This window comes from Heterodontus francisci, chromosome 19 (assembly GCF_036365525.1).
Source record: "Heterodontus francisci isolate sHetFra1 chromosome 19, sHetFra1.hap1, whole genome shotgun sequence".
NCBI lineage: Eukaryota > Metazoa > Chordata > Chondrichthyes > Heterodontiformes > Heterodontidae > Heterodontus > Heterodontus francisci.
In genome coordinates, this window is record NC_090389.1 from 8,250,928 (window position 1) to 8,277,229 (window position 26,302).

The 26,302-nt window shown below is 45.3% G+C and overlaps 1 protein-coding gene across 8 annotated transcripts in view; it reads right to left on the minus strand.

Moving 5' to 3' along the window:
• Positions 1-26,302, minus strand: part of cacna2d2a (calcium channel, voltage-dependent, alpha 2/delta subunit 2a) — a 1,382,174-nt gene that overhangs the window by 493,667 nt on the left and 862,205 nt on the right. For all 8 annotated transcript variants that reach the window (XM_068051351.1, XM_068051350.1, XM_068051349.1 and 5 more), the window contains 2 exons: positions 8,483-8,614; positions 2,809-2,866 (listed from right to left, as the gene is read on the minus strand). In XM_068051351.1, the coding sequence (XP_067907452.1) occupies positions 2,809-2,866; positions 8,483-8,614 (190 nt within the window). The remainder of the gene's footprint in view (positions 1-2,808; positions 2,867-8,482; positions 8,615-26,302) is intronic.

A 26,302-nucleotide genomic window follows, 5' to 3' on the forward strand; every position in this document is an offset into this window, starting at 1 on the left:
TGAATTTTACATTCAGTTTGCAAGTGAGAAGGTTGGGTCTAAAACCAGTACTTGAAACTTAAGTGAGGGCAACTATATGGGCATGAAAGCTGAGCTAGCTGAAGTGAACTGGGTTACTAGACTAGGAGATAGATCAATAGAGAAGCAGTGGCAGACATTCAAGGGGATATTTCAGAATACTCAGGATAAATATATTCCTAATATAAAGAGAAATTCTAAGGGGAGGACCCATCATCCGTGCTAACTAAAGAAGTTAAGGAAAGCATCAAACTTAAGGAAAAGGCATATAGTTGCGCAAAGATGAGTGGCAGGTCAGATGATTAGTCAGAATATAAAGAATGGCAGAGAATGACTAAAAGGTTAACAGGAGAAAGAAATAAGAGTATGAGAGGAAGCTAGCTAGAAATGTAAAAACGGATAGCAAGAGTTTTTACAGATATTTATTTAAAAAAAGGAAAAGAGTAAGTAAAGTGAGTGATGGTCCTCTAAAGTGTAAAAATGGGGAGTTAATAGATAATAAAGAAATGGCGGATGAAATGAACAAATATTTTGCTTCTGTCCTCACTATAGAGGATACAAAAAACATTCCAGTAATAGCTGTAAAACAGAAGGTGGAAGGAAGAGAGGAACTTGGTGAAATTACAATCACCAGGGAAGCGGTACTGATCAAACTGATGGAGCTGCAGGCTGACAAGTCCCCGGGTCCTGATGGGCTTTATCCTAAGGTCTTAAAATAGGTGGCTAATGAGGTGGTGGATGCTTTGGTTGAGTGAGTGGGCAAAAATCTGGCAGATGGAGTATGATGTGGGAAAATGTGAAGTTGTTCACTTTGGCAGGAAGAATAAAAAAGCAGAGTATTACTTAAACGGAGAATGATTGCAAAACTCTGAGGTGCAGAGGGATCTAGGTGTTCTAGTGCATGAGTCACAGAGTTAGTATGCAGATGCAGCAAGTAATAAAGAAGGCTAATAGAATGCTATCCTTGATTACAACAGCAATTGAAAATAAAAGTAAGGATGTTGTGCTTCAGTTATACAGGGCATTGGTGAGACCACATCTCGAATACTGTGTGCAGTTTTGGTCTCCTTATTTAAGGAAGGATGTAAATGAGTTGGAGGTGGTTCAGAGGAGGTTTACTAGATTGATACCTGGAATGAGTGGGTTGTGTTATGAGGGAAGGTTGGACAGACTGGGCTTGTTTTCACTGGAGTTTGGAAGAATGAGGGGAGACTTGATTGAAGTATATAAGATCCTGAATGGTCTTGAAAAGGTGGATGTGGAAAGGATGTTTCCTCTTGTGGGGGAGTCCAGAACTAGGGGCACTGTTTTAAAATTAGGGGTCGCCCTTTCAGGATAGAGATGAGGAGAATTTTTTTCTGAGGGTTGTGCAATTTTGGAACTCTCTGCCTCAGAAGGTGGTGGAGGCAGGGTCATCGAATAATGTTAAGGCAGGGGTAGATAGATTCTTGTTAGGCAAGGGAATCAAAGGTTATCAGCGTAGATGGGAGTGTGGAATTTGAGACACAAACAGATCAGCCATGATCTTATTGAACGGCGGAGCAGGCTAAATGGGCCGAATGGCCTACTTCTGCTCCTAATTCATATGTTCGTATAGGTTGGGGTGTATCAATAGACCTCCAATACACTTTAGAGACTTGTAAATTTGTAGCTGTATATTTTAAACATTTAATACCTTTTTCACTCGCTGTATTGTAAGTAGTTTTGATTATATTATGACATATTTAATTTCGAAAAAGGGGATGTTGTGGTATTGCTTGAAGAGGCATATTTGAAACTGCTGTCCATCAGCAGACAGAATGGGATGTACAGACCCTTGTGATCGCCAAGCACTTGTTGAAACAAGCTACAGAAACAAGACACATGTATCCCACCTTCCTAGTATTGCTGTATATATGTTAGTCGCTTCAATAATTGAACCCACCTTTTAGATTTACTGATCTTGGCTGTGTGATTGATGTGTTTGTGTCAAGGAAGTGGAAATGCAACAGCCAGAACGTCTCAGTGCCCAAGGATTTGAAGAAGTCCTGTGACAAGAAGTAGACTATTGCTCTTCTGGGCCTTCTTTGCTTGACTGGCCTCCTTCAGACCCTCCAGTCTGAGGATGGTCCAGGCACAAGGCTCAGTACTAATTCTAGCATCCTGTGCCTGGGCACTCCTCCAGGACAATGACATGTTGGGGAGGAGGCTAGGAATGCTGTCTCACTGTTTGCAGTGAGTACTTAGACTGCATCTGCATCTGCATCTACATATAAGTTAGAGGAGATCATGATCAAAAGACTAGAGAGGCTTGGACTTTTCAGCCTGAAAAGAAGTTATGAGAGTGCCCTCTGGCGTGCTGCATAAGAACTGATCTGAAACAAGAAACCAACTGATCACTCCACTAATCACTTTCAGTCACATGAACTGATGGCTGGTAATTAGCTTTGCTCGAGTGACTGGAGATTGAGCTGCTGACTGGTAACTAGCCCTGCTCTAGCGAATAGGGACTGAACTGATTGATGACTGGTAGCGAGCCCTGTTTGAATGAGTGGAGATTGAACTGATGATTGGTAACCAGTCCTGTTCTAATGAATGGACGTTTGACTGATGACTGGTAATTAGCTCCGATCTAATGAACGAAGGCATTTCAATAAATCTTTAGAAGAAATGTAAAGCTGAGTCAGAAACAGATTAATGATACATTGTAAATTAATTCTGCATAACACAGGTCAGCATCATTTGATTGAAATCTTGAGCATTAATTGAGTATGTTTTTGCAGTGTACCATTCCCATTACCCGTCACTCACCAGGGTCTCCGTCGCACATCATACAGATCAATCTTATTGGGAGGGCCCCATGGAGTTGCTGTAAAGAACACACAAAAAATTACAAAGACTGAGCAAAGTAAGTAGTTCTGTGACACAGTAAACTGAATGAGAAAATTCTAACTGTCAACTTAGACACTAGTTTAATTCACACAATTATCCTTTGTAAAGTTGTGAGCATCGGCAGAACCAAGCTCTGCATTCTTTTGAGTTTTCAAGTTAGGCATGGTAGCACAGGAACCAGCTCAGTACCAGTTGAACCTTAGGTGCCAGCACCAAGTGCTGTTGGGCCAGGAATAGCCTAGTTTAGATATAAGGATAATTTCTGTGAGGTCCACTCTCACTGCAGAAGCTCCCTCGATGAGAGTTGGGAGCTGAGGTTATCCTTTCAAATTCAATGGGCTCAAGTTTCATTTTTAAACCACAAAAAAAAAACATTTTGTGACATGGGACAAATCATAGAATCAGAGAAAGTTTAAGGCACAGGAAGAGGCCACTTGGCCCATCGTGTCCTTGTCGGCCGACAAACGATCCACCTATTCTATTCCCACCTTCCAGCGTTTGGTCCATAGCCCTGCAGATTACGGCACTTGAGGTGCATATCTAGACTCCTTTTGAATGAGTTGAGCGTTTCTGCCTCAACTACCCTTTCAGGCAGTGAGTTCCAGACCCCACACCAGCCTCTAGGTGAAAGTTTTTCCTCATCTCCCCTCTAATTTTTCTACCAAATCACTTTAAATCTATGCCCCCTCGTCACTGACTCCTCTGCTAGAGTTTCACTCTATCCAGGCCCCTCACAATTTTGTACATTTCAATCAGCTCTTCCCTCAGACTTCTCTGTTCCAAGGAGAACAACCCCAGCCTATCCAATCTTTCCTCATAGCTGTATTTTTCCAGTCCTGGAACATCCTCGTAAATCTCCTCTGTACCCTCTCTAGTGCAATTACATCCTTTCTGTAATGAGGTGACCAGAACTGCCCACAGTACTCTAGTTGTGACCTAACCAATGAGTTATACAGTTCCAGCATAACTTCTGTGTTCTTATATTCTATACCTCAGCTAATAAAGGAAAGGATTCCATAAGCCTTCTTCACCACCTTATCGACCTGTCCTGCTACCTTCAGGGTTCTGTGGACATTCACTCCAAGGTCCCTCACTTCCTCTACACTTCTCAGTATTTTCCCATTAATTGTTTATTCCTTTGCCTTGTTTGACCTCCCCAAATGCATCACCTCACACACCTCCAGGTTGAATTCCATTTGCCATTTTCTGCCCATCTGAGCAGACCATCAATATCTTCCTGCAGCCTACAGCTATCCTCCTTGCTATCTACCACACGACCAATCTTTGTGTTGTCTGAAAACTTCTTGATCATGCCCCCTACATTTATGTCCAAATCGTTCATATACCACAAAGCAAGGGACTCAGCACTGAGCCCTGCGGAACACCACTGTAAACAGCTTTCCAGTTGCAGAAACACCCGTCAACAATTGCCCTTTGTTTCCTGCCACTGAGACAATTTTGTATCCACCTTGCTGCATTTCCCTGGATCCCATGGGATTTTATTTTTTTAACCAGTCTGCCATGTGGGACCTTGTCAAAAACCTTGCTGAATTCCATGAAGACCACATCAACTGCACTACTCTCATCTATCTTCCTTGTTACTTCTTCAAAAAATTCGATCAAGTTGGTCAAACAAGATGTTCCCTTAACAAATCCATGCTGACTATCCCTGATTAACCTGTGCCTTTCTAAGTGACAGTTTATCCTGTCTCTCAGAATTGATTCCAATAGTTTGCCCACTACTGAGGTTAGACTGACTGGCCTGTAATTATTCAGTCTACCTCCTGCTCCCTTTTTAAACAGAGGTACAACGTTAGCAATTCTCCAATCCTCCGGCACCACACCTGTATCCAGTGAGGACTGGAAAATGATGGTCAAACCTTCTGTTAATTCCTCTCTTGCTTCTTTGAACAGCCTAGGGTACATTTCATCCGGCCCTGGCGATTTATCCACTTTCAAGGATGCTAATCCCATTTATCCTTCCTCTCTCCCTATGTTTATCACATCCAATACTTCACACTCCTCCTTAACTACAATATCTGCATCGTCCCCCTCTTTTGTGAAGACAGACACAAAGAACCATACCAATATCTTCCGCTCCTACACATAGATTACCTTTTTGGTCTTTTATGGGCCCTATTCTCTCCTTAGTTATCCTCTTACTCTTAATGTATTGATAAAACATCTTTGGGTTCACTTTGATTTTGCTTGCCAATATTCTTTCATGCTCTCTTTGTTTTCATAATTTCCTTTTTGATTTCACCCCTCCACTCTCTATACGCCTCTCAGCTTTCTATAGTATTGAGTTCTCGGTGTCAGACATAAGCTTTCCTTTTCTGCCTTATCTTACCCTGTAGGCTCCTTGACATCCATGGGGCTCAAGATTTGGCCACCTCACCCTTTTTCTTTGTGGGAACATGTTTACTCTGAACCCCTTGAATCTCCCCTTTGAATGCCTCCCACTGCTCTGACACTGATTTACCTTCAAGTAACTGTTTCCACTTTCACTAAATTATTCCTCAGTTTAGTAAAATTGGCCTTTCCCCAATTGAGAACTCTAACTCCTGTTCTATCGCTGTCCTTTTCCATAATTATGTTAAAACTGACTGAATTATGATCATTCCCACCAAAATGCTCTCCCACTGCCACTCCTTCCACCTGCCCATCTTCATTTCCTAAAATTAAGTCTAAAACTGCACCCTCTCTTGTTGGACTTGCTACATACCGGGAAAAAAGATTCTCCTGAATGCACCTCAAGAATTCTGCTCCCTCAATTCCATTCACACTAAAACTATCCCAGTTAATATTGGGACAGTTAATATCCCCTACTATTACTGCCCTATTGTTTAGATTTTTTAGATTTAGAGATACAGCACTGAAACAGGCCCTTCGGCCCACCGAGTCTGTGCCGACCATTAACCACCCGTTTATACTAATCCTACACTAATCCCATATTTCTACCACATCCTTACCTGTCCCTATATTTCCCTACCACCTACCTAAACTAGGGGCAATTTATATTGGCCAATTTACCTATCAACCTGCAAGTCTTTTGGCTGTGGGAGGAAACCGGAGCACCCGGAGAAAACCCACGCAGACACAGGGCGAACTTGCAAACTCCACACAGGCAGTTCTCAGAGATTTGCCCACATATCTGCTCTTCTATCTCCCTCTGACTGGGGGTCTATAGTACACTCCCAGCATTGTGATTGCCCTTTTTTCGTTCCTTAGCTCAATCCATACAGCCTCATTTGATGTACCTTCCAACATATCAGCCCTCCTCACTGCTGTAACAGTTTCCTTGACCAAAATTGCCACTCCCCCTCCATTCTTATCCCACTCCCTATCGCATCTGAAAATCCTGTAACCAGAAACGTTGAGCTGCCATTCCTGTCCCTCCTGAAGCCATGTTTCTGTAATAGCTATGATATCATACTGCCACGTGTCCATCTGTGCCCTCAGCTCATCTGCTTTATTTGCTACACTCCTTGCATTGAAATAGATACCCTTGAGCACTGCCAAACTCTTTTTAAATTTTCTAACCTTTGTTTCCTCTGTTTTCCAGACTAATCCTTTAATTTGCTGCCTTCCATTTTCATTTCTGATTTTATCCCAACTGAGTCTACCCTCAGGTCCCCATCCCCCTGCCAAGCTAGTTTAAACCCTCCCCAACAGCACTAGCAAAACGTCCCGCAAGAAACTCAGTCCCGGCTCTGTTTAGGTGCAACCTGTCCAGCTTGTACAGGTCCCATTTCCCCCAGCGTCGGTCCCAATGTCCCAGGAATCTAAAGCCCTGCCTCCTGCACCATCTTTCGAGCCACGCATTCATCTGCACTGTTGCCCTATTTCTATACTCACTTGCGCGTGACACTGGAAGTAATCTGGAGATTACTACTTTTGAGATCCTGCTTGCTAATTTCTTACCTAGCTCCCTAAATTCTGACTGCAGGACCACATCCCTCTTTCTACCTATATTGTTGACTCCGATGTGGACCATGACTGCTGGCTGTTCACCCTCCCCCTTCAGGATGCTCTGCAGCCACTCAGTGACATCCTTGACCCTGGCACCAGGGAGGCAACACACCATCCTGGATTTACGTCTGTGGCCACAGAAACACCTGTCTGTTACCCTGACTATCGAATCTCCTATCACTATTGCTCTTCCAGTCTTCCCTGTACCCCACTGTGCGGCTGAGCCACATGTGGTGCCAATAACTTGGCTCTGGCTGCACTCCCCAGATGAACCATCACTTTCCTCAGTATTCAGTACTGAATACCTGTTGAAGAGTGAGACGCACTCAGGGGTCTCCTGCACTACCTGCCTGATTCTTTTTGACTGCCTGCTGGTCACCCATTTCCTCTCTCCCTGCATACTCTTAAGCTGTGGGGTGACCACATGTATCAACGGGAAGTATCCTGGAGCTCCCACATAGCACAGGAGGTGCACTCTCGAGGTTGAAGTACCCCTGCCATTCCTTTATTTATTAGTTAACCCTTTGCTATTGCTAAAAAACAAACCTTACCAATACTACAATACCTTAGAATTACTAATAAAACCTTACTAGTACTGATAAATCCTACTAAAAATCAATAATGTTCATTATTTAAAATAAACCTTACTCAAAAAAAAACACAATACTCACCAACTACTCACTTGTTCCTTATTATTAATACTTAATTTTTTACTCTTTATTAGCCTGCAAGTTGTTGAGACGCTACAACCCAGCTATTTACACACACATCCTAACAGTAATGTACTATCCCAGCAATTTACTGATACTCCCTAATAGCAGTTACTCACCAACCAATCACCTTGCAGCTTTCCTGTGATGTCACTATTCACTTTGTTTTCAAACTCCAGTGCACCTGGTCTCCTCTCCGCTCTCTCTCCCGGAAGGTAAGTGCTGTAGGCTGCAATCCTCAAGCTGTATTTAACTGCTGCCCGCTCCATGTTCTTCCTGCCGGTCCGCTCTTCTCCGCTGCTCTTCCGGAAGGTAAGTGCTGTAGGCTGTGATCTTCGGGCTGTATTTAACTGCTCCCCGCTCCGTGTTCTTCCCGCAGGTCCACTGCTCTCCCAGAAGGTAAGTGCTGTAGGCTGCGATCTTCGGGCTGTATTTAACTGCTCCCCGCTCCGTGTTCTTCCCGCAGGTCCACTGCTCTCCCGGAAGGTCAGTGCTGTAGGCCGCGATCGTCGGGCTATATTTAACTGCTCCCCACTCCATGTTTTTCCTGCAGGTCCGCCCCTCTCCACTCTCTCCTGGAAGGTAAGTGCTGCAGGCTGCGATCTTTGGGCTGTATTTAACTGCTCCACGCTCCATGCTGTTCCTGCAGGTCCGCTTTACTCCGCTGCACTCCCGGAAGGTAACTGCTTGAGTAGACCTGAACATACCGCCTTCTAAATCAAAGGCAAGAGTGCTACCAAGAGAGCCAAGGTGATAGGTACTGAGTTCCTGTTTATTCAGCAGTTCACTGTGTAACTGTACAGAATCCCAGCTTATGTAGCAGGGTAAGCATTATTTAATGTGTAAGTATAAAGAGCTCCTGTACAGGTTTTACATTGATTTCATTCTATTGTTTCATATTACTGACATACCTGGGTAATATCTAGTCACACCAGTGGCGCTTCCAAAGACCTGCCAGAGCAGCGAGGAGTCCTCTTCTCGGTTACGCTTGAACACATCCTCCAGTGCAGCTGTCCAGTTCAGCTCATTAAGGATAACAGTTGCTGAAATCACAAAAGACATTGACAATGCTGAAACAGCTGAAAGAAAATGAGAAACAATGACATGTTAATTGAACAAATCTCTTATTCCCTCCATTACCTGTCAAAAGAACGAAGGGCATCATTTCCAAAAATAAACATCGAAACATTGAAAATAGGAGCAGGAGTAGGCCATTCGGCCCTTCGGGCTTGCTCCACCATTCATTATGATCATGGCTGATCGTCTAATTCAGCACCCTGTTCCCGCTTTCTCCCATATCCCTCGATCCTTTTGGCATTATGAAATATATCTATCTCCTTGAAGATATTTAATGACTTGGCCTCTACTGCCTTCTGCGGTAGAAAATTCCACAGGTTCACCACCCTCTGAGTGAAGAAATTTCTTCTCATCTCAGTTCTAAATGGCATACCCCGTGTCCTAAGACTGTGACCCCTGATTTTGGACTCTCCAGCCATCGGGAACATCCTCCCTGCATCTAGCCTGTCTAGTCCTGTTAGAATTTTATAGGTTTCTATGAGATCCCCTCTCATTCTTTGAAGCTCTAGTGAATCTAGGCCTAATTGACCCAATCTCTCCTCATATGTCAATCCTGCAATCCCAGGAATCAGCCTAGTAAATCTTCTTTGCACTCCCTCCATGGCAAGAACATCCTTCCTCAGATAAGGAGACCAAAGTTGCACACAATACTCCAGATGTGGTCTCACCGAGGCCCTGTATAACTGCAGTAAGACATCCTTGCTCCTGTACTCAAATCCTCTTGCAATGAAGGCCAATATACCATTCGCCTTCCTAACTGCTTGCTGCACTTGAATGCTTGCTTTCAGCGACTAGTGTACAAGGACACCCACGTCTCGTTGCACCTCCCTCTTTCCCAATCTATCACCATTCAGATAATAATCTGCCTTTCTGTTTTTACAACCAAAGTGGATAACCTCACACTTATGCACGTTATACTGCATCTGCTATGCATTTGCCCACTCATCCAACTTGTCCAAATCACAGCTTTGTTATTCTATAAATCAAACATAACGAGAAAAACATAAGTAATTTGCAGAATAAAAGTCTCTATGCTATCCAATGTAATCCAATAATAAATTGCAGCACAGAAAAAAGTCTCTAAATATCATTTAGGATCAGTGCGGTTAGCATCCAGACTATTTATGACAAAACATGGTGTCCAGATGGCTTTGTGCTATGGCATGTAATTACAGTAGCCTAGTAATGGGGTACGATAGCAAAGTGGTTATGCAACTGGACTAGTAATCCAGAGGCCTGGACAAATGATTCAGAGATGTGAGTTCAAGTCCCACCATGGCAGTTGGGAAATTAAAATTCAATTAAATAAAATCTGGAATAAAAAGCATGGTCTCAGTAATGGTGACCAGGAAACTACTGGATTGCTATAAAAAACCCACCAGAGGTGATGACATAGTGGTAGAGTCAGGAGGAAGTGGCCCTGGGAGTCCTCAATATTGACTCCGGACCCCATGAAATCTCATGGCATAAGGTCAAACATGGGCAAGGAAACCTCGTGCTGATTACCACCTACACTCTCAGCTGATGAATCAGTACTCCTCCATGTTGAACATCACTTGGAAGAAGCAAAGAATGTACTTAGGGTGGGGTACTTCAGTTTCCATCATCAAGGGGCTCAGTAGCACCAACAGAGCTGGTCAAGAACTGAAGGATTTAGCTGCCAGACTGGCCTGCATAAATGGTGCAAGAAGCAACATGGGGAAAATACATACTTGACATCATCGTCACCAATTTACCTCTTGCAGATGTATCTGTCCATGAGGATATTGGAGGAGTGAGCATCGCATAGTCCTTGTGGAGATGAAGTCCTGTCTTTGTGTTGTGTGGCACCACCACCGTACTAATTGGGATATATTCAGAACAAATCTAGCAACTCAAAATTGGACACCCATGAGGCACTTTGGGCCATCATACGAACGTATGAACCAGGAGCTGGAGTAGGCCATTCAGCCCCTCGAGCCTTCTCTGCCATTCTATAAGATCATGGCTGATCTGTTTGTGGACTCAATTCCACTTTCCTACCAACCCCTGATACCCTTTGACTCCCTTGTTTGTCAAAAATCTGTCCACCTCTGCCTTAAAAACATTCAATGACTCTGCCTCCACTGCTCTCCAGGAAAGAGAGTTCCACATACGACCATCTGAGAGACATAAATTCTCCTCATCTCTGTCTTAAATGGGAGACCTCTTATTTTTAAACTGTGCCCTCCAGTTTTGTCTTTTCCACAAGGGGATGCATCCTTTCAACATCCTGTCAAGTCCCCTCAGGATCTTATATGTTTCAACAAGATCACCTCTCATCCTTCTAAACTCCAATGAATACAGACCCAACCTTTCCTCAGAAGATAACCCTCTCACCCAGGAATCGGTCAAGTGAATCTTCTCTGAACTGCTTCCAATGCAACTATATCCTTTCCTAAGTGAGAAGACCAAAACTGTACTTAATACTTTAGATGTGGTCTCACCAATGCCCTGTATAACTGTAGCAAAACATCTCTACTTTTATATTCCGTTCCCCTTGCAATAAACAACAACATTGCATTTGACTTCTTCGTCACCTGCATACTAACCTTTTGTGTTTTGTGTACTAGAACACCCAGATCCCTCTGCATCTCAGAGTTCTGCAATCTCTCTCCATTTAAATAATATGTTGCTTTTCTATTTTTCTGGCCAAGGTGGACACTTTCACACTTTTCCATATTATACTTCACCTGCCAAATCTTTGCCCACTCACTTAACCTATCTATATCCTTTTGCAGACTCCTTCTGAGATCCCCACAACTTGCTCTTACCTATCTTTGTGTCATCAGCAAATTTAACAACCATACTTTCTGTCCCTTCATCCAAGTCATTGATATAGATTGGAAATAGTTGAGGCCCCAGCATTGATCCCTGTGGCATTCCATGAGTTACAGTTTGCCAACCTGATAATGACCCAATTATCCTCCTCCATGTTTCCTGTTAGCTAACTAATTCTCTATCCATGCTAATATGTTACCCCCTATACCATGGGCTCTTATTTTGTTGAGTAACCTTTGATATGGCACCTTGTCAAATGTCTTCTGGAGATCCAAGTACACCACATTGACAGGTTCCCCTTTATCCACATTGCTTGTTACTTCCTCAAAGAACTCTAATAAATCAGTCAAACACGATTTCCCTTTCACAAAACATTGACTCTGCCTGATTGCATTGAGATTTTCTAAATGACCTGCTATAACCTCTTTAAAAATAGATTCAGCATTTTCCCTATGACAGATGTTAAGATAACTGGCCTGTAGTTTCCTACTTTCTTTCTTCCTCCTTTCTTGAATAGTGGAGGTACATTCACTATTTTCCAATCAGATGAGACATTTGAACATACGAATCAGGAGCAGGAGAAGGACACTTAGCCCATCAAGCCTGTTCCATCATTCAACAAGATCATGGCTGATCTGACTGTAACCTCAACTCCACATTCCTGCCTACCCCCAATAACCTTTCACCCCCTTTCCAGAATCTAGGGAATTTTGGAAAATTAAAACCAATGCTTCAACTATCTCAGCAGCCATTTCTTTTAAGACCCTGGGATGAAGTCCAGCAGGATTTGGGGACTTGTCAGCTTTTAGTTCTAATAATTATCTCAGTACCCTTTCCCTGGTGTTTGTAATTGTTTTTAAGTTCCTCCCTCACTTTCAACTCTTGATTCACAATTATTTCTAGGATGTTATTTGTATCCTCTACAGTGAAGACAGATGCAAAAAATCTCCTCAATTCATCTGCTATTTCCTTATTTTTCTTTATTAACTCCCCAGACTCACTCTCGAAAGAACCAACACTCACTTTACTTACTCTTTTCCTTTTTAAATATCTGTAGAAATGCTTACTATGCATTTTTATATTTCTAGCGAGCTTTCTCTCGTAATTTAATTTCTCTCTCCTTTTAGGCATTCTTTGCTGTTTTTAATATTTTGTCCAATCTTCTGACCTGTCACTACTCTTCTGAATTGTACGCTTTTTCTTTCAATTTGATATTATCTTTAACTTCCTTAGTTAGCCAAGGATGGTGTGTCCTTCCCCTCGAGTCTTTCTTTCTCACTGGAATGTATCTTTGCTGAGTGTTATGAAATATCTCCTTAAATGTCTGCCACTGCATCTCTACCAAAGGTCTGCAAAGGAAACCCGACCGAGCCCAAATGCCAGACCTGGAATTGTGACCCGACCTGAGCCCGATACATGTCATCGGGTCCCGTTAGGGTCGGGTTGGGTAGCAGGCCTGTACGTCAGTACATGGGTAAAGGCCTTCTACCCAACGCGACGGGAACCGACGACATGTATCGGGTTTGGGTTGGGTCGCAGTTCCGGGTCCGACATTTGGGCTCGGTCGGTTTTCCTTTGCAGACCTTTACCTCACATATAAGGATATTCAACAGGGCATTGCAGTGCTTTAATCTCTGCTGACCTAGCCCTTAACCTAATTTCCCAGTTTACTTCAGCCAGCTCTGTCTTCAAACCCTCATAATTAACCTTATTTAAGTGTAAAGCACTGGTCTTAGATCCACTCAAAACTGAATGTGAAATTCAACCATATTGTGATCATTGCTACCTAGGGGTGGCTTCACTATGAGGTCATTAATTAATCCTGTCTCATTGCACAGTACCAGATCCAGAGTAGCCTGCTCTCTGGTGGCTCTAGAACATTTTCTCAAAGAAACTGTCCTGAAAACACACCATGAACTCATCTTCCAGGCTACCTTTGCCAATCTGATTCATCCAATCTATCTGTAGATCAAAATAACCCATGATTATCACTGTACCTTTCTCACAAGCCCCCATTATTTCTCCCTGTGTACCCTGTCCTACAGAGTGGTTACTGTTAGGGAAGCTATAAACCCAGAAGTGACTTCCTAACTTTACTATTTCTTATCTCTACCCAAACTGATTCTACATCTTCATTTTTAGAACTAAGATCACCTCTCCCTCTTGTACTAATATCATTCCTTATTTAACAGAGTTACCCCTCTACCTTTTCCTAGTTTCCTGTCCTTCCGAAATGTCATGTACCCTTGAATATTCAGGTCCCAGCCTTCGTCAACTTGCAGCCATGTCTCTGTTATGGCTATCAGATCATACATATTTATTTCTATTTCAGTCATCAATTCATTTGTTTTGTTACGAATGCCAAAGCATTCAAATGCAAGCATTTAGTTCTGTCTTTTTACTACCTACCTCTAGCAATTTTTTTATTCATTCGTGGGATGTGGCGCCGCTGATTGTGCCAGCATTTTATTGCCCATTCCTATTTGCCCTTGAGAAGTTGGTGGTAGGCTGCTTTCTTGAACTGCAGCAATCCTTAGAGTGTAGGTACACCCACAGTGCTGTTGGGAAGGGAGTTCCAGGATTTTGACCCTGCGATGATGAAGGAATGGTGATATAGTTCCAAGTCAGGATGTGTGTGGCTTGCAGGGGAACTTGCAGGTGGTGGTGTTCCCATGCATCTGCTGCCCTGGTCCTTCGAGATGGTAGAGGTCGTGGGTTTGGAAGGTGCTGTCAAAGGAGCCTTGGTAAGTTGCTCTAGTACATCTTGTAGATGGTACACACTGCTGCCACTGTGCGTCAGTGGTGGAGGGAGTGAATGTTGAAGGAGGTGGATGGTGTGCCAATAAAGCTGGCTGCTTTGTCCTTGATGATTTCGAGCTTCTTCAGTGTTGTTGGAACTGCACCCATCCAGGCAAATGGACAGTATTCCATCACAGTCGTGCCTTGTGACTTGTAGATGGTGGACAGGCTTTCGGGAGACAGGAGGTGAGTTATCCGCCACAGAACTTCCAGTCTCTGACCTGCTCTTGTAGCCACAGTACTTATGTGGCTGGTCAGTTAAGTTCCTGGTCAATGTTGATAGTGGGGGATTCAGCGATTAATAATGCCAGTAAATATCAAAGGGAGATGGTCATTGCCTGGCTCTTGTGTGACACGAATGTTACTTGCCACTGATCAGCCCAAACCTGGGTGTTGTCCAAGCGGCTGCTTCAGTATCTGAGGAGCTGCAAATTGTGCTCAACATTGTGCAATCATCAGTGAACATCCCCACTTCTGAACTTATGACGGAGGGAAGGTCATTGATGAAGCAGGTGAAGATGGTTGGGCCGAGGACACTACCTTGAGGAACTCCTGCAGTGATGTCCTCGTACTGAGATGATTGACCTCCAACAACCACAGCCATCTTCCTTTGTGCTAGGTATGACTCCAACCAGCAGAGTGTTTTCCCCCTGATTCCCATTGACTCCAGTTTTGCTAGGACTTCTTGATGCCATACTCATCTGTTCTAATCTGTTCAAGATGGCTCCTGGGCTGGAAGCTCCCTTGCTGTTCAACTCTATCCATGGCCATCTGCTGCCATCCCTAACGTTTTCTCCCCCAATCTGCCCTCTTAAACTGTTTAAATTCCCCTGGCTCTTTAAATCAGTTCATTTTAGCCCTATCTAAAAGTTAACAGTTAGTTTTAGTGTATGTTACCTGGGCCCACTGCCCTCCCCCAGCCACACCTGCTCTTTGTTTTCTCAATGAAATTGATCCGGATGAAACTGACGAGAACAGCTGCCGATACTTTAATCTCCGATCCTGCTGTCTTCACAGTCCAGAGTGTCTGCAGCCACGGCATGCGGTAAGTCCATTGAGGTGAAGAAGGAGCTGCGGGACCCGAGAGAAGTCCTGTGAAAAGGTGCCCCGAACACCCAAAACATCCACGAACGGCCCCCCCGGCCGCAACTTCAAAGCGCCCGCGGGAGATGGCTCGGAGAGCATCTGCAGCGCACTGTCGGCAATGCTGCATGCTTTTATTTAATCCACTGCAAAAAAAAAACCCTTAGCAAATGTAATCACCTCTAAGTCTGCCAAATGATGCTTCACCTCCCGAAGGACGTGGATGAGCTTTCCGGACGTCGATGGTGGGCACTGAGGAAATGGCTTATTACCTGCACCAGATTCCACCCCCCCTCCCCCCCCCTTTTACCCCCCTTCCACCCCCCCCCCACCCCCGTCCCCTTCCCTGCTCCACCCTCTCAGCTCACCCCCTCACAACCCCGTCCCAGCCCGCCCCCCCCCTCGCACCATCTTCACCCCGCACCCCCTTCCCCTGCACCCCCCCCCCACCCCCTCCCTCTACCCCTCCCCCTTGCATCCCCTCCTCCCACCGGCACCATCCTACACCTGTGTAGGGGCCCCAACAACCCCACTGCCTTGTGGGCGTCTCGGGAGAGACCAAGGCTAAGGGAGTAAACCCTAACAGAAAATCCGGAGCGGAACCCCGTAGGCGGTCATGTGTCACCTTTGGCATGTTTCCGGCAGTTCCTGCAGCCATACTGGTGCCAAACGTCGTGTCCTGCACTCCTTTGGACCCCACCAGAAAGGCCGAGAGGGGGGTTTTGACGACTGGGCAATTCTCAACCTCCATAAATTTGCCCAGGCATGCGCCATGGAGAGGTCACTCCATAGTTGCCTCACAGCGACTAAAACAACACGGAAGGCAGCAGTTACGGGTTATAAGTCCAGATAAATTGGCGTAGAAACTGGGCGCCACGGGTTGCCTTTGTCGGTGGGAGAGGTCATTGCACCTCACTGGACAGCTACCGCCCGCCTCAAACCGGGCAGCCCCCGGTCAATAAGGTTCTGTCCCGCCACAGTCTGCCTGCTTCAATGGGTGCTTGGAGCTCAGGGTCATTGCCCGAAAGGTGGACTGATACACCGCACCAAACAACATGAAAAAAGGAAAGAAGGTACCAGCCCTTCGCTTTGCAAGCTGGAACGTCAGAACTATGTGTCCTGGCCTGTCGGAAGACCTTACACAAATCAACGATTCTCGGAAGACCGCCATCATTAACAACGAGCTCAGTAGATTCAATGTGGACATTGCAGCACTTCAGGAGACTCGCCTCCCCGCGAGTGGCTCTCTAGCAGAGCAAGACTACACCTTCTTCTGGCAGGGCAGGGATCCTGAAGAACCAAGACAGCATGGAGTGGGCTTCGCCATCAGAAACTCCTTGCTCAGCATGATAGAGCCTCCCTCAAATGGCTCGGAACGCATACTGTCCGTCCGACTGCTCACCACCTCTGGTCCAGTACACCTACTCAGCATCTATGCTCCAACACTCTGCTCCGCACCTGAAGCTAAAGACCAGTTCTATGAACAACTCCATAACATCATTAGCAGCATCCCCAACACCGAACACCTATTCCTGCTGGGGGACTTTAATGCCAGGGTTGGGGCCGACCATGACTCATGGCCCTCCTGCCTTGGGTGCTATGGCGTTGGAAGGATGAATGAGAACGGGCAGAGACTGCTTGAGTTGTGTACCTATCATAACCTCTGCATCACCAACTCGTTCTTTCACACTAAACCCTGTCACCAGGTTTCATGGAGGCACCCAAGATCACGTCGTTGGCACCAGCTAGACCTCATTGTCACAAGGCGAGCCGCCTTAAACAGTGTTCAAATCACACGCAGCTTCCACAGTGCGGACTGCGACACCGACCACTCCCTGGTGTGCAGCAAGGTTAGACTCAGACCAAAGAAGTTGCATCATTCCAAGCAGAAGGGCCATCCGCGCATCAACACGAGCAGAATTTCTCACCCACAGCTGTTACAAAAATTTCTAAATTCACTTGTAACAGCCCTTCAAAACACTCCCACAGGGGATGCTGAGACCAAGTGGGCCCACATCAGAGACGCCATCTATGAGTCAGCTCTGACCACCTACGGCAAAAGTGCGAAGAGAAATGCAGACTGGTTTCAATCTCATAATGAAGAGCTGGAACCTGTCATAGCCGCTAAGCGCATTGCACTTTTGAACTACAAGAAAGCCCCCAGCGATTTAACATCCGCAGCACTTAAAGCAGCCAGAAGTACTGCACAAAGAACAGCTAGGCGTTGCGCAAACGACTACTGGCAACACCAATGCAGTCATATTCAGCTGGCCTCAGACACCGGAAACATCAGAGGAATGTATGATGGCATGAAGAGAGCTCTTGGGCCAACCATCAAGAAGATCACCCCCCTCAAATCTAAATCGGGGGACATAATCACTGACCAACGCAAACAGATGGACCGCTGGGTTGAGCACTACCTAGAACTGTACTCCAGGGAGAATGCTGTCACTGAGACTGCCCTCAATGCAGCCCAGCCTCTACCAGTCATGGATGAGCTGGACATACAGCCAACCAAATCGGAACTCAGTGATGCCATTGATTCCCTAGCCAGCGGAAAAGCCCCTGGGAAGGACAGCATTACCCCTGAAATAATCAAGAGTGCCAAGCCTGCTATACTCTCAGCACTACATGAACTGCTATGCCTGTGCTGGGACGAGGGAGCAGTACCCCAGGACATGCGCGATGCCAACATCATCACCCTCTATAAAAACAAAGGTGACCGCGGTGACTGCAACAACTACCGTGGAATCTCCCTGCTCAGCATAGTGGGGAAAGTCTTTGCTCGAGTCGCTCTGAACAGGCTCCAGAAGCTGGCCGAGCGCGTCTACCCTGAGGCACAGTGTGGCTTTCGTGCAGAGAGATCGACTATTGACATGCTGTTCTCCCTTCGTCAGATACAGGAGAAATGCCGTGAACAACAGATGCCCCTCTACATTGCTTTCATTGATCTCACCAAAGCCTTTGACCTCGTCAGCAGACGTGGTCTCTTCAGACTACTAGAAAAGATCGGATGTCCACCAAAGCTACTAAGTATCATCACCTCATTCCATGACAATATGAAAGGCACAATTCAACATGGTGGCTCCTCATCAGAGCCCTTTCCTATCGTGAGTGGTGTGAAACAGGGCTGTGTTCTCGCACCCACACTTTTTGGGATTTTCTTCTCCCTGCTGCTTTCACATGCGTTCAAATCCTCTGAAGAAGGAATTTTCCTCCACACAAGATCAGGGGGCAGGTTGTTCAACCTTGCCCGTCTAAGAGCGAAGTCCAAAGTACGGAAAGTCCTCATCAGAGAACTCCTCTTTGCTGACGATGCTGCTTTAACATCTCACACTGAAGAATGCCTGCAGAGTCTCATCGACAGGTTTGCGTCTGCCTGCAATGAATTTGGCCTAACCATCAGCCTCAAGAAAACGAACATCATGGGGCAGGATGTCAGAAATGCTCCATCCATCAATATTGGCGACCACGCTCTGGAAGTGGTTCAAGAGTTCACCTACCTAGGCTCAACTATCACCAGTAACCTGTCTCTAGATGCAGAAATCAACAAGCGCATGGGTAAGGCTTCCACTGCTATGTCCAGACTGGCCAAGAGAGTGTGGGAAAATGGCGCACTGACACGGAACACAAAAGTCCGAGTGTACCAGGCCTGTGTCCTCAGTACCTTGCTCTACGGCAGCGAGGCCTGGACAACGTATGCCAGCCAAGAGCGACGTCTCAATTCATTCCATCTTCGCTGCCTTCGGAGAATACTTGGCATCAGGTGGCAGGACTATATCTCCAACACAGAAGTCCTTGAAGCGGCCAACACCCCCAGCTTATACACACTACTGAGTCAGCGGCGCTTGAGATGGCTTGGCCATGTGAGCCGCATGGAAGATGGCAGGATCCCCAAAGACACATTGTACAGCGAGCTCGCCACTGGTATCAGACCCACCGGCCGTCCATGTCTCCGTTATAAAGACGTCTGCAAACGCGACATGAAATCGTGTGACATTGATCACAAGTCGTGGGAGTCAGTTGCCAGCATTCGCCAGAGCTGGCGGGCAGCCATAAAGACAGGGCTAAATTGTGGCGAGTCGAAGAGACTTAGTAGTTGGCAGGAAAAAAGACAGAGGCGCAAGGGGAGAGCCAACTGTGCAACAGCCCCAACAAACAAATTTCTCTGCAGCACCTGTGGAAGAGCCTGTCACTCCAGAATTGGCCTTTATAGCCACTCCAGGCGCTGCTTCACAAACCACTGACCACCTCCAGGCGCGTATCCATTGTCTCTCGAGATAAGGAGGCCCAAAAGAAAAAGACTCGGTCAAATGCTGCCTTGATGTCAAGGGCAGTCAATCTCTCCTCTCCTCACCTCTGGAGTTCAGCTCTTTTGTCCATGTTTGGACCAAGGCTGTAATGAGGTCAGGAGCTGAGTGACCATGGCGGAATTATTGCTAAGCAGGTGCTGCCTGATAGCACTGTCGTTGAATCCTTCCATTACTTTGCTGATGATCAAGAGTAGACTGATAGGTCGGCAATTGGCCGTGTTGGATTTGTCCTACATTTTGTGCACAGGACATACCTGGGCAATTTTCCACATTGCTGGGTAGATGCCAGTGTTGTAGCTATTCTGGAAAGCTTGGCTAGGGGTGTGGCTAGCTCTGGAGCACATGTCTTCAGTACTATTGCTGGAATGTTGTCAGGGCCCATAGCCTTTGCAGTATCCAGTGCCTTCAGTCGTTTCTTGATATCATGCGGAGTGAATCAGATTGGCTGAAGACTGGCATCTGTAATGCAGGGGAGGCCGAGATGGATCATCCATTCGGCACTGATGTGCTGGGCTTCCCACTTCCTCATTGAGGATGGGGATATTTGTGGAGCCTCCTCCTCCTGTTAGTTGTCTAATTGTCCATCACCATTCACGACTGGATGTAGCAGGATTGCAGAGTTTGGATCTGATCCGTTGGTCGTGGGATCGCTTAGCCCTGTCTATCGCATGCTGCTTCCACTGTTTAGCATGCAAGTAGTCCTGGATTGTATGTAGCCTCACCAGGCTGACACCTCATTTTTAGTTATGCCGGTGCTGCTCCTGGCACACTTTCCTGCACTCTTCATTGAACCACGGTTGGTCCCCCGGCTTGATGGTAATGGTAGAGTGGGGGATATGCCGGGCCATGAGTTACAGATTGTGGTTGAGTACAATTCTGCTGATGGCTCACAGCACCTCATAGATGCCCAGTTTTAAGTTGCTAGATCGGTTTGTAATCTATCCCATTTAGCACGGTGGAAGTGCCACACAACACAGTAAAGGGTATCCTCAATGTGAAGACGGGATTTCGTCTCTATAAGGCCTGTGCAGTGGTCACTTCTACCAATAACTGTCATGGAAAGATTCATTTGCGGCAGGCAGATTGGTGAGGACGAGGTCAAGTATGTTTTTCCCTCTTGTTAGTTCCCTCACCACCTGTCGCAGACCCAGTCTAGCAGCTGTGTCCTTTAGGGCTCGGTCAGTAGTGGTGCTACCGAGCTACTTTTGACGACTGACATTGCAGTCCCCCACCCAGAGTACATTCTGCACCCTTGCCGCCCTCAGTGCTTCCTCCAAGGGGTTTCAACATGGAGGAGTACTGATTCATCAGCTGAGGAGGGCAGTAGGTGGTAATCAGCAGGAGGTTTCCTTGCCCATGTTTGACTTGATGCCATGAGACTTCATGGGGTCCGCAGTCAACATTGAGGACTCCCAGGGCAATTCCCTCCCGACTGTATACCACTGTACCACCTGCTGAGTCTGTCCTGCCGGTGGGTCAGGACATACCCGGGGATGGTGATTGCGATATCTGGGACATTGTAAGGTTAAGCTATGAGGAGAGAGAGGTGGGAGGCAAAGAGTGGGAATGACACAAAGTGGGGAATGGGGACACCGAGAGTGAGAGAGACAGACAGACAGACACAGAGGAGGGAGAGAGAGCAATCAAGATCACTCCTAACAAATGGACATCTATCCAGAATACTCCGCATCATTACACAAGTGAGCAGGCAGACATTGACTACCGGTGCAAGCTAAAGACAAAAATCCAGGTGTCCAACATAGTGATGAGAAAGTAAGTCAATAAATTAGTCTTCTCATTTAAAGCTTCTTCACAAAAATGCACATTTGTTGTTGTTTTGATTAATAGTAAGATAAATTTTTAATGCCTTTATCTTTCTGAAGTTGTCTTATAGGCCTTTGTAAGACAAAAATTGTAATGTGGCATTCCCCACACAGAAAGTTTGAACACTCCTGCTCCAAATGCTTAAAATCACTTAGCAGCTAGGTTATTAAAAAAAAAGTTTAAAGCCTTGTGTTATGTAAACTCACTTTAAAATGGCAGAAGTCACGTAGGCAATGTCTCAATTTTTACACTCTGCCACACATTAATTTCACTTGGAACACAAGTGCGGTGACATGTTGAAAGTTACTGGACTTTTATTTTGAAATAAATGTCACAATTCCGCTGCTATCCAATTGGAATCACATTGTTCCAGAACTTGTACTGAGGGAAAAACAGGAAAGAAAATCCAAGGAATCTCCAGAAGTCAGCACTTTATGCTCGTGATGAATACCAGAGTACGGTAGTGATATTGGGGAAATACAATGCTACTGACCCAAATATAATAGTTAGTAAATACAATGTAATGAATAGCTTTAATGAACCTCAATCTATGATGAACTGTCTATGATTCCTTAACACAAGCCATGCTGGATTTGCAGTTTTAAAAACTGTTGGGGAAAACATAGTAAAAAATTATCTTCAAACCATGTTAGAAACGATTATTAACTGATTCTTTCCTGTAAATTGGATTAAAGGACAAGTTTTACAAGTATGTCAAAGATCAATAACTGCAATGTGCGTCATTTACTATCCAGTTTGAGGGCAGATAACCTGAGTGGCCAATGTCATTTTAAATTTGTCTATATCATATAATCACAATACGTTATAAGTGCACCTTGTCTACCAGGTAAGACATTTGGCTTGGACATAAATTAGTTAGTCTGGAGAACAATCTTACAGATAGTGACTAAACATTTTGTAATTGAACAATACATGCAGTAACAATCCTTCAACTTTTTGCAGAAAAGCTTTTTGTTAATAATTATCTTGTCAGAACTGAATTGGAATCGACAGTGATAGACTGAGATATAGACATAAGTGAATTTAAGATAATCACTTAATTGGAGGAACTGAAAAATGCTCTTTATTTGTAATTGTGTTTATCTAATTCTGTCACTGGCTTTAGTGAGCAAATGACATTTAGTCCATGACAGATGCTATTATTTCTGTATTTAGAATCCAGGACCTAGTTTACCAGCTTGTCGAGATAAATAAACTAGTCTTGGCTACCTACTGTTAATCTCTCTGTCCCTTCCTGTCCCATTCTGCTTTTCTGTTTTACATGACTCTTCTGAAGTGCTATCTGCTCCATCCTATAAAATTCTCCTGATTTGGCGATCACTGCCCTTTTGTTGGCTGCCTTGTCTTCAGACACATATTACAAACAGGTGCAGAAGTTGCGCAAACATTAACCAGGGGTTAAACAGTCTTGTGAGAACAGCAATGTGAGAAATGGTCAGTCTTCCTACTGCTGATTTTTCTACTGCCTTGCCTCTAACCACAATAACACTTCTCTCCTTGCGTTTTATGGTTTATTGGGATGGATTTGCACTCCTGACACAGTGTGAATCCACAGAGGTCACCTGACAAGGTCTATCTACCAGCCTGTGACAGGGTACAGTTAGCTCTATTCTGTCAACAAAGTAACTTGCATTGGCATTGCATACTATTTTGCTTGCTGGCTAGCTAATACACTTGTGCTGCTCTCCATTGATGTTTGTATGTTTAGCTACTTTATAGGGAGAAATGTGCTTTTAAGTTGGCTTGTGTTTTGATGTCATTAAATTGGCTATACACTTTATATTCAAATTAATTGCCCCCAGTTCTGTGGCTGAGTCAATAATTTTATCAAATGTCCTTGGTGCAAAATGTCAGTGCCTATCCCTGGCGGGTGGCCCATTCAGTTTCATTCCTTTTTTTAGACTTTGTAGTGGTTTGATACAACCGTGTGGTTTGCTAGGCTTTTTCAGAGGGCATTTAAGAGCCAACCACATTGCTGTGGGTCTGGAGCCACATGTAGGCCAGACCAGGTAAGGAGGGCAGATTTCCTTCTTTAAAGGACATTAGTGAACTAGATGGGCTTTTACAATGGTTTCATGGTTACCATTAGACTAGCTTTTCATTCCAGATTTTATTAATTGAATTCAAATTTCACCATCTGCCGTGATGGAATTCGAACCCAATTCCTATTTACTCCCCCTTTTTGAATGGCTTCGTGGTGCCATTGTCAGTTTGCTCATCCACCCTGCAGCCCCCACCTTAGAATCACAGAATTGCGACAGTGCAGAAGGAGGCCATTCGGCCCATCATATTTGTACCGGCTCTCCGAATGAGCAATTCATCTGGTGCCATTCCCCCACTTCTCCCGGTAATCCTGCACATTATTCCTTTTCATATAACAGTTGAATTCCCTTTTGAGTGTTTCAATTGAACCTGCCTCCACAACACTCTCAGGCAGTGCATTCCAGATCTTAACCACTCGCTGTGTGAAAAGTTTTTCCTCATGTCACTTTTGCTTCTTTAAACAATTACTTTAAATCTGTGCCCTCTCGTCTTGATCCTTTCACGGGTGGGAACAGTTTCTCTCGATCTACTCTATCCAGACCCCTCAGGATTTTGAATACGTCTATCAAATTTCCTTTCAGCCCTCTCTTCTCCAAGGAAAACAATCCCAACTTCTTCAAATTATCTTTATAACTGAAGTTTCTAATCCCTGGAATCATTCTTGTCAATCTTTTCTGTACTCTCTCGAATGCCCTCACATCATTCCTAAAGGGCAGCACCCAGAACTGGATGCAGTACTCCAGTCGAGGCTGAACTAGTGTCTTATACAAGTTCAACATAACCTTCTTGCTCCTGCACTCTATGCCCCTATTAATAAAGCCCAGGATACTGTATGCTTTATAAACCGCTTTCTCAACCTGTCCTGCCACCTTCAATGACGTATGCACATAAACACCCAGGTCCCTTTGCTCCTGCACCCCCCTTTAGAACTGTACCCCTTATTTTGTATTGTCTCTCCTTGTTCTTCCTACCAAAATGCATCACTTCACATTTCTCTACATTGAACTTCATCTGCCACCTGTCTGCCCATTCCACCAACTGGTCTAAATCCTTTTGCAGTTCTACACTATCTTCCTCACAGTTCACGATGCTTCCAAGTTTTCATATGATTCGCAAACTTTGAAATTGTGCCCAGTACACCAAGATCTAGGTCATTAATATATATCAGGGAAAGCGAGGGTCCCAACACTGACCCTTGGGGAACTCCACTGGAAACCTTCCTCCAGTCTGAAAAACATCCATGAACCACTAGTCTTTGTTTACTGTGCCAATCTGGGCCTGTAACTCACCAGTCTTATTAACAACACTCCATGCATTCACACATGCACATTAACCCTGATTTAGACTTTATTACTTTCTCCCTTACTCTGACCCCACCTAATAATTTACTATTCTCTACTCTAGTGCTATCTATCTCTGCCAGTGTTCTGTGCACCTTGGTATTTCTCTCTGATATTTCTTCCTTGTTCCCACACCCCTGCCAAGTTAGTTTAAAACTTCCCCAATAGCACTACCAAATCGCCTCGCAAGGAAATGTGTTCCATCTCTGTTCAGGTGCAACCCGTCTGACCTATACAGGTCCCACCTTCTCCAGAACTGGTCCCAGTGTCCAAGGAATCTAAAGCCATCCCTCCTGCACCATCTTTCCAGCCATGCATTAATCTGCACTATACTCACTTGTGCGTGGTACTGGGAGTAATCCGTAGATTACTACTTCTGAGGTCCTGTTTGCTAATTTCTTACCTAGTTTACTAAGCTCTTCCTGCAGGACCACACCCCTCTTCCTATCTATGTCATTGGTACCAATGTGGACCACAACAGCTGGCTGTTCACCCTCCCCCTCAGGGTGCTCTGCAGCCATTCAGTGACATCCTTGACCCAGGCACCAGGGAGGCAACACACTATCCTGAATTCACATCTGCAGCCACCGAAGTGCCTGCCTGTTCCCCTGACTATCGACTCTCCTATCACTATCGTTGTTCCAGTCTTCTTTGTGTCCCCCTGTACAGCTGAGTGGCCCATGAGGCCATGGACTTGGCTCTGGCTGCACTCCCCAGATGAACCATCACTTTTCTCAATATTCAGAATTTAATACCTGTTGGAGAGTGAGATACACTCAGGGGTCTCCTGCACTACGTGCCTGTTTCTTCTTGACTGTCTGGCAATAGGGGTTTTCATTCCTCCCGGACTTCCTTTAACCTGCCCTTTTGGTCACTTTTTCCCCTTCCCTGTCTAACCTTTTGCCAGCCTTGTGGCCTGCCTGTCCCCATTTGTTCTCGGCGAGGGTTCCTTACAGTCCACCAGCACTCTGCTAGACGGTCCTCCTAACGGTACAGGACTTGGGGGTGCAGGTTTCACTGTAAGTTGAGATTTCCCCTCAACCTGGCACATGTGGCAACTTCTGTAGTACTCTGCCACATCTTGTGGAGTTTTGACCAGTCAAACTGCTGTCTTATGCGGGCTTTGGTCTTTCGTATACCGGCATGTACAACCACTGTAGTCTCGTGGGCCCTTCTTAATATTTCTCTCCGGTACTAACTGGTGAACTACTGTCAGGTCTGTGGGGAAAACTCCATTTCCTCATCAGTACCTCATTCTTTAAGGAGTAGCAATGAGGGACTCCTTCTGCTTCACGTTCAGATTGGGCAGCCTGTGCTAACTCTCTCAATACTGGGGCGGCTCGCTGAGCCTCAGCTAGGGAAAATCCATTTGATTCATTCCTGGGTCTCCTAACTTTCCAAAGAAAGTCTTGGACAGACAGACCTCATGGTC